The sequence below is a fragment of the Nipponia nippon genome, unplaced genomic scaffold, assembly GCF_047370975.1.
Source record: "Nipponia nippon isolate SJK-2023a ecotype South Korea unplaced genomic scaffold, ASM4737097v1 scaffold_27, whole genome shotgun sequence".
In the NCBI taxonomy this organism is placed as follows: Eukaryota; Metazoa; Chordata; class Aves; order Pelecaniformes; family Threskiornithidae; genus Nipponia; species Nipponia nippon.
Window position 1 is genome coordinate 577,113 of NW_028262344.1, and position 13,428 is coordinate 590,540.

General features: G+C 40.1%; 1 protein-coding gene across 3 annotated transcripts in view; it reads right to left on the bottom strand.

Moving 5' to 3' along the window:
- Nucleotides 1–13,428, bottom strand: part of DOCK5 (dedicator of cytokinesis 5) — a 97,799-nt gene that overhangs the window by 34,522 nt on the left and 49,849 nt on the right. For all 3 annotated transcript variants that reach the window (XR_015705993.1, XR_015705994.1, XM_087763117.1), the window contains exons 23-33: nucleotides 12,633–12,744; nucleotides 11,400–11,470; nucleotides 10,297–10,403; nucleotides 9,713–9,849; nucleotides 8,929–9,024; nucleotides 7,913–8,011; nucleotides 5,051–5,145; nucleotides 3,901–3,979; nucleotides 3,251–3,351; nucleotides 2,143–2,201; nucleotides 1,495–1,649 (exon numbers count right to left, since the gene is read on the bottom strand). Coding sequence is in view for 1 of the 3 variants with exons in the window: in XM_087763117.1 (XP_087619243.1) it covers nucleotides 1,495–1,649; nucleotides 2,143–2,201; nucleotides 3,251–3,351; nucleotides 3,901–3,979; nucleotides 5,051–5,145; nucleotides 7,913–8,011; nucleotides 8,929–9,024; nucleotides 9,713–9,849; nucleotides 10,297–10,403; nucleotides 11,400–11,470; nucleotides 12,633–12,744 (1,111 nt within the window). In the remaining 2 variants the exon portion in view is untranslated. The remainder of the gene's footprint in view (nucleotides 1–1,494; nucleotides 1,650–2,142; nucleotides 2,202–3,250; nucleotides 3,352–3,900; nucleotides 3,980–5,050; nucleotides 5,146–7,912; nucleotides 8,012–8,928; nucleotides 9,025–9,712; nucleotides 9,850–10,296; nucleotides 10,404–11,399; nucleotides 11,471–12,632; nucleotides 12,745–13,428) is intronic.

A 13,428-nucleotide genomic window follows, 5' to 3' on the forward strand; every position in this document is an offset into this window, starting at 1 on the left:
GAGCAGAATAAAAATGTTAAGAAGCCAAGATGACAAGATTGGAGCAAGGAAATAGAAGTCCTCCCTCTCTCACCCTACAGTCATTGGAAAGTCATGCTCTGGGGTAATGCTTCCTCTTCTCCTCCATCCATTAGCACCTCAATTTTGCTACGATGGAGAAGCATCTTAGCAGCCAATTTACAGATGATAATGGTCATTCACTCACCCTGAAGAAACTGAACTACTACCATCAGTTAAGGGAAAATCACAACTTTCTGGGCATCATAAATATTTGTGACCACTAATTAAAGCATCTTCTCATGGTGCAAGAACCAAGTCCTGTGTGATTATCTAGCCATGAAGATATGCCCTTTTATGTGCAAGCAGGTCAACTACATAGTCTCAGTTATAACCGTGGCTACCATATAAATACCACTGGAATGGAAAATCCATGCCACACACATCCTGTTTCCTTCTACCAATTCCAAAAACCCCTGAGATCCTGGAGCCAACCACACCAAAGACTGATGACCCCAAGGGAAGAAAGATCCCATGTGCGCACTGAAGCTGGGGTCTAAGCTGGTGTGAGCATGGTGCTTAGGGAGATGCACGTCACATTTGACAACAGTCTGAAATGCCAAGGTGGCTGCCTTTTGGACAGATGGCTCCTACCTATCTCCAGGGAGAAGACTGTCTACAGCATAACTACAGTGTCCCTGGCCTGCCAGTTGAGATGTTAACGTCTGATATCCCCAGAGGAAAGCTGGAAGAATAAGTCCTTAGAAACTGCAGTGAAAACTTAACCTCAGGGCAAAAGCAAAGATCCTTTTTTTTTTCCTTCCTTACTTTCTGGTGCTTTCTCGGTAGCAATGAAAGGCAACTTCTGGAGAAATTAGCACAGGGTTGGAACTCAGGGATCTGGGTCCTGTTCCCTGCTCTGTCCTTTTACTTGTGTAGCCTCAAGCAAATCCTGCCTGTCCTTTGTATCACTGTTCTCCTTTCCATAATGGTGGCATCAGTATTCACAAATGTGTTGCCAAATTTGAAGTTGATGAGGGATTTAGTCAGTATGTAAGCAACCGCATACTCCCAACACTTGATTGTCCAGCAATTTTCTTTATAGTAACTTACATTTACAGCCATAGATCTGTCTTGGTGGAATTTATATTGTTATTATAAATGTACATAGACATGACTTTTTAGAGTACTCTCTTTGGGTCTTTGAATTGCTTCACAATTTAGATGTGGGTATTCACACATCTGCAAATGCAGAAAGGTATGAAAACAGAAGAATTCATTAATTATCAAAGTCATGCAAACGTACAGTCAGGGACAGAACTGAAGAGTCCTGACTCCTACAAACCACTTAACAATAACTTCTCAAAGTGTTTGGCAAAATGCTTGTTTTGTGTGGGGGTTTTTTTGTTTGTTTTGTTTTTGTTTAGATGCTCTCTTCTCCTTCTTGCCCAATGTATACTGTGGAACATCTGTACTGAAGATACCACGCTCCCTTACCATATGGAAGTTTCTGTTCCCACTGAAGTTAAACTCGCACTGCATCATATCAAAGAAGATGGGAATGGTAGCTTTCCGCAGCTCAGGCTCTGGGACCAGCGTTACCTCCAGAATTGGGCCTACCATTGCGGGAATGAATTTTATTTTGTGGGGACCTGCAAGAAAGTCAAAGTCAGATACATCCTAATGGCAGGATTTGGATATCCAAATGTTTAAGCACATTATTCATATAAAATACAGACCATAAAACACAGACATTCTGCTTAGAACGCACACTTTACACGGAAAATGGCTACTTAAAGTAGAATTACCATGTTACAGCCCCAAAATTCAGGAATAGTCCAAGAAAATTGAACTGAATTGCATGCAATGTTGCAAATCACAAAGGCTCTCTGAAAAATTCTACTCTTGTCCTTCATATGGTAACACATCCTTTGTAAAGAATCTGAGAAATTATTTCAGCAGCTGACGTGAGATCAGCTTTTGCGAGCTATTCACAGAAAAGGGAAAAGAGATTCTGTGCTCTGAAACAGCTGAACCTTAAGTGTATTTCCCCACATTAAACATGAGCAGCTTTTAGAAAGAAATAAAGGGTTTGAAACCCAGCTTGAGAGCTTGCATAAAGATAATTCTTTGGCTGGAACTCACCCAGGTTATACCACATATCCCTTATTTTGAAGCCAATTTCTTTCCTCATGTCCCCGTACCTAGGAAAAAGTATTAGAAAGAAAAAGATGAAGAAGTCCTACACACTGAAATTACCTTTGCAAAGTTGCTGAAGAAATTTAATGGCAAAACCACAGAAATCCATTACCCTCTCCTTAAAAAAACCCACCACACACAAACCTGGATATGCTGGGCACTTATACCAAAGGGTCTCACAGACTATCTTCCGTACTAGGAATCGATCAAGAAGTTCCTCAATATTACTTACCTTGCGTCAGATGTTCACCTTATCTTTTTCTTCCTTACCCTGCCCAGCACTAATGCTCAATGCACAGAGGAAGAGAACGGCCATGTGCCATTATGGCAGAAGACTGCAGACTCCCTGAGAGCAGAATAAAGCTGCAATTCTGCTGCTTCATGCAATTCTACCCAGAATTCTGTTGTATTTGGTGTTTTTCCCTAAAGCTTTAACTGCTGACATCGAGAGTATGCAAGAATATTTAATTATCATGCTTCTTAAAGCCCTCATTATCGCAGAAAAAAGATGGTAAACATTAACATGTATGCCCTAACAAAATTCTACGTCAAGATCTACAAATATATTTAGGCACTTGATTCCAGCTAAATGCAGAAGTAAAAGCTGTTTGGTGTCCTTGGGAATCTGGACAAGGTACTAAAAATTACTGCTTTTGGGTTGATGAATGCCTCTGAACTGCTCTCACTTTCAAAAGAGAAAAAGCAAAGAGGGGACTAAAGAACTGCAGGGCTTTTAGGATTCTTGCTTAACTACCTTACACAATGGCTGAGGAATTGCATAAGTTATTGCTCTGGGAACTATGGCAAGCTTTCTGTTACAGACCTTATAGTGGAAAGAATCTTTTGGCAAGGTGCTTAAACCGACCTCAAACAGCTCAGGATCTGTCTGACCAGACTTAGACATCCACAGTGTAAAGACCTGACATCTGTCCTAGTCACCCCTCCTCCCTTTATCACCATTCCATTCTAAGACTGTATGGGGTATGACTGGAACAGTGCAAATGAAGCTTCTTAAAAGCAAAAAGGCCTGGCAACTTTTTAAGTGTAAACTCACTTCTTGATAATTTTGTTGCGTTTGGCTTGTGAGAAGGTCTCCAGCTGGAGGGATTCATGAGTGAGAAAGGCCACTGCCAAATGGAAATAGTTATTCCAGAGCTGTGGAAGAGAAACAAGTCTAAAATAGGAGAAGGCAAAAGAAAAGCAACAACCAGCACAACAGAGCTACACAGCCCTAAGTGCTGTAGTCTCTCAGGTAAGTGTTAATGAGAAAGCGTACCAACAGTGAGCTGGTAGATGAGTCCGTGTTCTTGGCCGTAGCAGGCAAGCTATGAAGCATATAGCAGCTTAAAATTTCTCACTCTTTTTTAGCTTGTACTTTCCAACTAAAGGAAGCGACAGTGGGTACACCCATACAGTATTTTGTTCCTAACTAGTCAACCACAAATCAGCTATAGCCAGCATGCTGCTCAACTTGACCTTGTAAAGCCTGCAGCAGTTGTATTTGCTTGCAACTTATTGCTGCACTAACCACACTTCTGTAATTCAAAACCGCTTTGCATTCTGCTGCTTTTCTATAAAAGACTACGGACATTTTCCTCAGGCATGCTCCATATCAACAGATCTGTTAACAGCGGAATTTGTTTGTTCTTCCTGCCTTTCAGGACTGCGGTCCATAAGAAAACCCAGAAACAATGGAACTACTACCTGGAGTTCAAAACTTGTTTGATCCAGAAAGAAACGATTGAGTACAGAGGTAAATTGGTTCACCGCCCGGAGGAAAACCCTGGAAGAGATAAAAACATCAAATAAAAGGTGGCTCTTGAAAAAATAACATTGCAGTTCCGTGTTTACGACTCCTACATGTAGGCTCAGGAGACAAGAACAGATTCTCCCAAACAAGACAGGTATTCCTCTATAATGCTATTTCACCGCTTTCCCAGTAGAGGGACATTCAGGGAAAGTTATTCCTCTGTTTCTGAACAAAAGAAACCTTGACTGGAGGCAGACAAAAAACAAAACACTTTTTGGATCATCCAATCTCTTTGACGGTGCAGTGTCATTGCAGATGGTAGTTTCTCTTAAGTTTAGCCTATCCTCACCACTGAAGCATTCAAATAACTTGCCACTTTGACGCCCTTCTCCACACTGCACCCCTACGACACAGCAGAGCTACGCTGCATCCATTTTGAAGATGACTTGCATGACTGTGCCATGCAAACAGGAGTTACACACTTGTTGTTTCTTCATTCTGTCCCCAGTTCTGTTGATAGCGCCTGTGGGAACATTAAATTCACAGGCGTATAGGCCCTGCTGCGTCATGGATAGCAGGTTTGGCCATGCTTTGCTACCTAGCACAGCAGACAGATAGCGAGCCAAAGCCATTCGAATTGTACAGACTTAGCAGGACAGATTGACTCACACAAGGCCAAAGTCCACAGCAGAGGACAGACGTGAATCTGGGTAGTTCTAGTTTGCAGGCCAGCACACTAAACCCTAGACCACACTTACGTCCAACTCTAGCTTTACGTTTGCCACGTGATTCCTCCAGAATTGAAACGAAAAAGGCTTCTCTGATTTACACTGCGCTCTCCAGTAGATAAGTGACTGGATGAAAGACTGCATGGTTTTGATTGTGTGCCTTTAGGCAGCAAAAGGAAGATTTCCAGTTCCATCAAGAGAAACGCACAGGCACTACAATTTACTGAAATCTAATTTAAATCACCCTGAAACTGTAAAAGAAAATAAGCCTATGTAACTCCATTGATTTGCAAGCCTGCTTGTGTGAGTCACCCTCCTTTCAGAACCAGAAAGGCTCCAAAGCAGTAGCAAGACTTAAAATAGCACAACTATATACCTGCTCTGCATCATATTCATGACCATCCAGTCAGTTGCATAGACATTTTTCCCAATCAGATCCTTAAACATAATGAATGTTTCCATCAGGAAGTCCTGTTGGAAAAATAAAAACCACAACCCATCAAGTTGAATATAGTAGTCTTTTATCCACATGAAAAGATAGGGAAATGCAAATGTCTGCAATTGCATCGATTAACGACTGCATTGATTAGTCATCAATACACTGTACCTCCTAAGAAGGTTCTCTTATTGTGTAGGTATATTCCAGTAACTAGATTATTTCTGATGTCTCATTCATTCAGTTACAGAAGGAAAAATAATTCCACAGAACATGTTGATCTGTTTTATTAAACCTGTCTTTACTGCTCTGAATTAAGCTGTGTTGTAGGGAGTTCTGGTACACAAGCTGGATTAAAAAGCAAATCCAATATTCAAGGACTTGTTTCCAAATGTCTGAATGATGACAGCGTAACAGCCCTATGCCGTATCTTCTATAAAGATGGAAATTGTAATCTATTTTCACTTCCCCAATTAGTTAAGTCTTTTCTGATCCAGTTTAAAAAGGATAGTTAAACAGAGGTAGTGACCATGCCGTCAGACACATTGTTTAGACCATGACTGCAGAAAAGACTTTTTGCACAAACACTAAACTGCTCCAAACAAAGCTACGTCACACCTTAAGACTTGGGCAAGGCAAGGTTGAATTGTAGAATAAGAAAAAAGGAAAAAGAGAGATGAGCAAAAGAAGGTAATACCAAGAATATCGATCTCTCTATTGTGGTCGCTACAGATATAAATGCTACCTATGAGCATTTAAATGGATGCTGTTCTCTACAAAGACAGCACATGAGCACTCAAAAATGAGAAGGACACAAAGAAGGTCACATGAGAAATCACCACCTTGCAAAGATCACCAGCAAAAAAAAAAAAAAAAAATTTTGTTGAGCTGAACAGCTTGCTCTAAAGAATTGGCAAGCGACATCAATGGAGAGAGAGAAATGGGCATTTGGTGCTGCCTCAGTAAAAATCCTTTAGGCATTATTAAATCGGAGCTTGATGGAAAGGTTTGGACTTGACACGGGGCACCTTGAAGATACGAATTAACTTATAACAGCGTTAAACCAACCAAGTAATGATGCAATGCCAGGGCTGAAAATACCAAAGCAAATAAAACCCAAGAACAAACAACAAAAATAAAAACAATTATTGCAGTAAAACAAAATGCAGCATTGTATTGGTATTAACAACTACACCACCACAAATGTGGGCTTGCTCCTGTAGATTTAAGAATTTGTAAAAATTAGGTTACAAATTGTTATTTTCAATCAGTATCTGTTTAAATTATGTGCAGGTAGTTTTAATAATTACATAATTTACCCTCTTGATATGTCTTCATGTAGAAAATTTATGTATACACACAGAAACACAAAAGAAACATTCTCCTACTTGAGTCAGAAGATGCAGAGCTATATGGTAAAACAAGACATCTTCAACTTGCAAGCTGAGGTTCAATCTGAAGTTTTATTTCAGGAAAGCTTCTAAGCACCTGTTTAACCTTACCTCAAACTTAAGTTATGATGGTCTCCCACTAGCTCAACTGCTCTTCAGGAGAAATTCTGAATTGAGGCCCACTCAACATAAAATTTGTTTCAATTTTGCCTTGAATCCACCTTTTTCCAAAATCCATCAGATTTGTCTTCCTAGCACCCTTCTTCCTCAGACACAGTATTTCTACATAACCCTGCTGAAAACCTTTTTACTCGTTTACTTAACGAACACTAGCAGAATTCCTGAATCTACTTCAGTTTTTCTTCCTTCACAAAAAATTATTTGGGTAATATAAAAAGCAATTCTAACACTAAATGATGAGTGCTCTCTATAAACAATGCAGCCGAGCAGCCTTTCAGATGCAGAAGTGACAGAAATGTGTGCGTCCTGTAGGTGGCCATGTTGCTCAACAGATTGCAAGCAATTCCAAACACACAAGGCAAGAGAGATCACCTTGCCATCCAAAATGAATTACAGACACCTTCTTGTGGTTTTTGATCTAGCTTTTACAGGAAGAACAGAAGTCCAGGCTCTTCCCCAGCCAGTATTTAAATAAGCAAGAGCTTCTAAGTTGCAAAACAAGGAGTACGGGGACCAAAAAGCCAGAACAGTTGCTGTGTCATGCTTCAGAGACCTGCATAAATACTGGTTTTGGTTCCAACTCGTTCTGGGCAGTCTGGGGAAAAATCTGGACAGAGCTGTTAATTCTAAGGGCCTCAAAAAGAAAAAAAACCCAAAACCAAAAAAAAAAAAAAAACAAAAAATAACCAAAAAGAAACCCTAATGTTTCACCTGGTTTCATATTGGAAGTCCCTGGGGACATGAATTGTACACAGTTTTTAACATGAAGGGAACTATCTGCATTGCTGCCCACTAAAGCAAGACTAAAGTCTTTTTAATTAATTTAATTAAAGTCTAGAGGAGGAGAAAGAATTAGAAAGAAACAGAACAGGATCACAAAGAGATACAGCGAGAGCAAGAGAGGGGAAAATGCTTTTCCTTTCCATCTTCATTCACTCTTCTGGTTCCTGACTTTTTACTTGCACAAACTTAAATAGTCATTAAACGTGTATTTACTCAATGCTACAAATGCTATTCTCAGGCTCTACTGAGTCAGCAAGATCCACTGTGTATACCCAGCAGGGGTGATGTGAATATATCCCCAGGGGCTGTGGTGTTAGGTGCCCATAAGTCATTGCTGATGAATGCAGTATAATCACTCCAAACTGAATACAGGAACTTGAAATGACCTTTCAGAAGCAGAGTGTAATTCTTTATGGACTGAGCTAATCCCCCAGCCAGGCTGACTTACAATAATGTCCTGCCTGGTTTTGAAAGTATTGATGTAATGGTTGTAATGGAAATCATCCATCTGCCTCAGGATGGCTGTCATGCAGGCCACAAAAATGCCCTAGAACAGGAAAAACAAGACATTTGATTATTTTCCTGTATTAAGCACTGTAAGTTCAAAGTGTGGCATATGCTTTCACAGTTCTGCCTCATCAAATATCACTGATCACAATCCTGCTCATCTATGTCCTGACATCAGTCTGTGAGACTGTTTAGTCTTCTACCCTAAACCAGTCAAGACTTCCTAAATTTCAAGTATGGAGTCTGGGTATAGCTTTCTTTCTCCCCAGGGATCACAGTTTGCCAGAAAAACACCTCCTCAAAACAATGGAATATAGGTATGTATACGAACCACTTCATTGTATCTTAAGAGTCTTTTCCAACCTAAATGATTCTATGATTTTCAAATTTACTACGGCCAACTGTAATTCTCACGGCTGACATACTGGCAATAGCATTAACTTGACCTTAGAGTTATCAGAAATAAGACATTGCTATATACACCCAGCTCTTGATTTTTCCATCTTTCTGTACATGAAGTACAGGGTAAATTAAAACACACCACCTTGCTTACACCTTCTAAGATGCCACACAGCAGTCAGAAACGCCCCTTAGACATGCCTCATCCTTCAGCATTTAATCCTATTCAGCCAAGGTGACAAAAGAGCATTTTTCCAGCAAAGACTCGTGTATTAAAAACTGCACTGAAACCAAATTCGCTGTGCACAAGGGCCCAAAGGAACTTGAAGTCGCAGCAAACTGTGACTCAGTTCAAACTGCTGCTGAAATAGGACAATTTGTATCCTAATACCCAGTCTCAGAAAACCACCAAAAGCCATGTTCTAGTGGCACAGAAGCCCTGCAGGAAATGGAAAGATGATTTCATAAACCACTGCTACACACTGAAATCTCCCAGGAGAATCAATTCCACTATAACAAATGGTAAAGTAATAACTGAAGCAAGTAAAAGGCTCTCACAATGTGTGGAGACTGTCTGCTCATTCCAATCACTGTGCGGTTTATTCTCCTTAGCAGGCGTTCCATGATCAGCTGGATGTGGACAGCAGTGGGTCCCTGGGGATATGCAATAAGGAAAATTTGAGACAGTTCTTGATGTATACTGTTCTACAGAGTGCTCCCTGTGTGGGAGAACTGCCCTGACAGTGGTTAATTGTTATTAGAGGATGCAAAAAAGGAGATTTAAAACACACGAGCAATCGATTAAAATACTGTAGGTATACACTTGGTGGACAGCTAGCATAATTGATCTACACCAGCTTCATTAGTTCATCCTGGCACAGCTAAACTGAACAGCTCTTCAGTTCAAACTATTCTTTTCACAGCAACTTAGAATCAATTTCCATGATTAATGTGGCGAGTAACTGTATTCTCCTGACTGAATAATGATCGTTGTCCCTATTTCATAGCAGAGAAAATGAGAAACCAAATACTTTTATGACTTGCTCCAAATAATTCAACAAGCCACCAAAATAGCTGGGAATAACACTTTGGTCCCTAGAAAGGAAAGTAATTGCTTTTTGTACTGTAGTGATAACCACTAATTCAACCTTTCATGGCTGCTTTTTAGACACAGCTACTTTATGTGCAAAGAGGTTCAAAGAACCATACAGCAATGCAACACAATTTCTATAAACATCAGAACTTCGTAATTCTTTAAACCATACGTTGAGAACATTTCTTTGCCATAACTTCTCAAAAGAAGAATTAACCTTAATTTGCACCCTTGACAGTTCATGCTCACCACATCTTTCCGATCCAGGACTTCAAGAACACTGCTAAGTAGCTGTGAGCAGGCCTCATGGTCAGGCTTGTTTGAATTGTCATCCAACTGGCCACTTAGCTGATCTATTAGTAGTGGCAGAAGAGCATCTCTGCATTCTAAAAAAAGAAACAGCACCATGTCTTGTTCGTCTCCAGAAGTTCTTCAGAATTCAGTATATGTGGGTACCACACAGTAGCTTTCTGCTCATAACTTTATCTAGGACACCAAAACATGCTTATATCCACTTGAGTTACCACTAACAGACTAGTGACAGTCATAAATTACCTGTAATCACATGTATTGCATCAAATAGCGTGCACTCACCTTCTGCCTCTTTCTAAATCAACTCACTAGATCAGGATCCTACAGTATTAGGCACTGCATAAAGACTGAACAGCAAAAAAGTTTCAGTTGTTCCACGGCAAGGAATATTTCTAAAGATGGGTTTAATGGTAGACAACCACTGATGACTGACATAAAGGACATGTGAACTTGAAAGACATTTTTGTTATTAAGGGTGTGTGGCCCCATGCAGAATCCAGAGACTTGAATTTGCTACTTACCAGACTGTTTAAACAGATCACTCTCGACTATCTTGGTCATGCAGTTTAGCTTCTGTCGAACTAACTGGTTGTCGGGAATACTTTGGATAAACTTGCTGAAGAGGACACTAGCGTGCAAACCACAAAGCAAGCAGATGATCAGCATTTTCACCCAATGTGATTCCATCCTACGCTTACACTGTCCTGCACCTGGGCAAGTCAAGCAGTTTTGTCACTGTGTGGACACGTTACCTGCAAGTGGTGTCCAGGCAAATTACTATGGAGCCCTAACTTATTTTCAAGAAACTTAGCACAGGACTTTCAGTAAAACTCAACAGTATTCAGAAACTGCAGGCTTAAACCTCTTAAAATGAAGCTTGCAACCCAAGACACACTAGACGTATCACAAAAGCTTATAAATAGACAATACTATCTGCCTTCCAGTGCCAGCATAGGATAATCATACTTACTTTCATACAAAATGAAAGCAGAATTTTGCAAAGCTTCAGCAGACCACTGCTGAAACTGGAAATACTGCTATATACAATTGCAAGAGCATATCCTTCCAGATGCCCCTTTCATCAAGAGTGATGACTCATTTCAATGTGAGATTCCATTAAATTAAATTCCATGTACATTTGCTGTCTGTCTACTGCTTACGAGCAAATTCTTTGTGTCAGAACAAGGAGGCATGGTTGGGAGGTTCTGGGCAAAGCTATGAGCACCAAAGAACAGATATCCACACAGTGTTGTGAATTTCCTGAATAAATACAACATTTGTTTTCCTGACCAAGGCTGAGCCTTTGTCACACATTTTGGTTTACCTCAGAAGCAATCATTAAGAACTAGTGGAAACTTGCATAACATTTCAACATATCACTCCCAAGTCCTCAAATTTTGGCTTTCAGTAAAATCTCAAAGTGTCTAAGAAAGAGCAGTTGCGATGCATAAATCCCTTTGAACTAAACTGACCTCCTTTAAAGCCCTGCAAGCGCTTCCTCAAATTCATGCACAGTACGAGCACCATCATGTCATAATCAGAGTGGCTGCTTTTAGGAAAGTTTCCAGAATCCTTCCCAACAGATAAGCTGGGTTTAGAGGTCAAACAAGCTTAATATGGTTACCTGAGCTCAACAGGGTCAAATACTAGTTTGACATCGTTTATGATACTTGGCAAATACTTTAAAGCTGCACCCTGCAAGAAGAAAAGACAAGGACATGAAACCCACATGGGAACCGGAGTTACACCAGCTAGCTCATTCTAAAAGGGTGTAAAGTCTCAACAACAATGCCCACAGCTCACATGGCAAATCCAGGTTTTGTCAAGAGCAAATATGCAGACACTTGTAGAGAACGGGCTTAAGATCAAATTTATGCATCCAAAGAGCCTCCAGCAACCACACATCTGCAGTGCAGAGAGGAAGAGGTGAAGGAGGAAGGATGTGTAGCCAAGTTCTTTAGTTTTTGCAAACATTCTGCAGTTCCAGGATTAAGCTCCTTATAGCCTGCCATGAAAAGCACTAGTCAGTTAAATTGACTCAGTGTTCCGCATACTTTAGCATGTCCACATACACACTAATAAGTTAAGTAGGTACTAGTACAGCTTTCATAAATGTAGCATCCAGACAACTAGGTGCAATAGCAACTAAAGGTCTGTCTATGATGTTCTATGATTGCTGCCAGCAGGTACTCTGACTGTGTGAGAATCAAAGTTGGGCTTTAAATCACCCAAGTCCTAATTAAAAGTTTAGAATCAATCTTTCCTTCAAACAGAGAAAAGCATGTTGGCTAGACGAACTGAAATAAAGAAAGTAATCTAAATCGCTGCCTTCAGCAATTTAGCAGCCTCATTGCATGGCTGCTCTGCTCCTCCTCAGAGCATAAACAGAAGGTTCATAATCTAGTTGACACCAGAAAAACAAGCAAGTATAAAATCTAAGATACGTTTAGAAACCATTTGTTTTTTCATTACTTTCGTTCCCAGCATTACATTGATTTTTGTAGTGGTTTAACATTGCTATCTCCATTACCCTCAAGCTTGGTGTTACACTAGTTGAAGTGTCTTCCACACTGCAGTAGATTACATCTGCATTGGTTGTTAGCTTTCATCCTAGGTGCTGAAGGGTTTTCAGCAAAGCCACAGCTCTCATCTGTATTTGATAAACTTTGGGGTTTAAATATTCCTTTCCTGCCACACACAGTTCATTAAAACAGACATTCAGAGGTGGTGTGACTCATCTGAATGGGTTTTTATGTGCCTCAAAGCTTGTCCCTTTTTCTGTCCCCTCTCCCCTGCCCCGCGACTGTATCAGTTGATGTAATAAAAGATATTACCTCTCCCTGCAAATTACGCATACCTTAATCTTGACAGCCTCCTCTAAAGGCCGGTCCATGAGGACATTGAAGGAGAGGAACAGCTTGCGTATTGCATCATTAAATTCATCCCCATCTTCACTTTTCCCATAAAACCTACAAAGAACAGAAAGAGCTAGTTATACACATAAATCTAGGCTAACAGTGTCACAGTAGCCGAAATATGAATATGATTTTATCCTGTGGAACAACATCTTAAAGCAATCTCCTCCTACAAAGACATGAGTGTAAAACCGGCATTGGGGATTCTGCAGTAATTTCCTGCTAAAATCTGTTAAAAGGGAAAAGCTGTACTTTTTAAACTGCCATTGCATCAAACTGCTTGGGTTCCAAGAATCAAGTAGCTCATTCAGTATTAAACAAAAAAAGCCAGAATGAACATGAGAAGAGGACTCCAAACATTCACTGTCAATCTTTGAAAACATGTTTTGAGGCTATGTTAGAACTACTGTCATTGACTATATCCTAACTAAACGTGTCACCCTCACCTCGCCTAACAAGTAACCATGTGTGTATTTGTTTCTTAAAGTTTCTTAAAATGAGGAAGTCATTCCATGTTTGTTTGTCTGTTTTTTCATTAGTAACAGGTTCCTTTTCAGTGCTACCATATGCTGCTTGTAGCATGTTACAGGTGACTAAAAGGATTTTTTCAAATTAGGTATTTCAATTTTTACTCAACTTATTTTCTCCAGCTGTAGACAAAGGGCAGAAAGACACTCTTCTTAATAATTCAAGGATAGAGGATATGCTGAAGAATATCCCCTCTAGTGGTGTTGACTG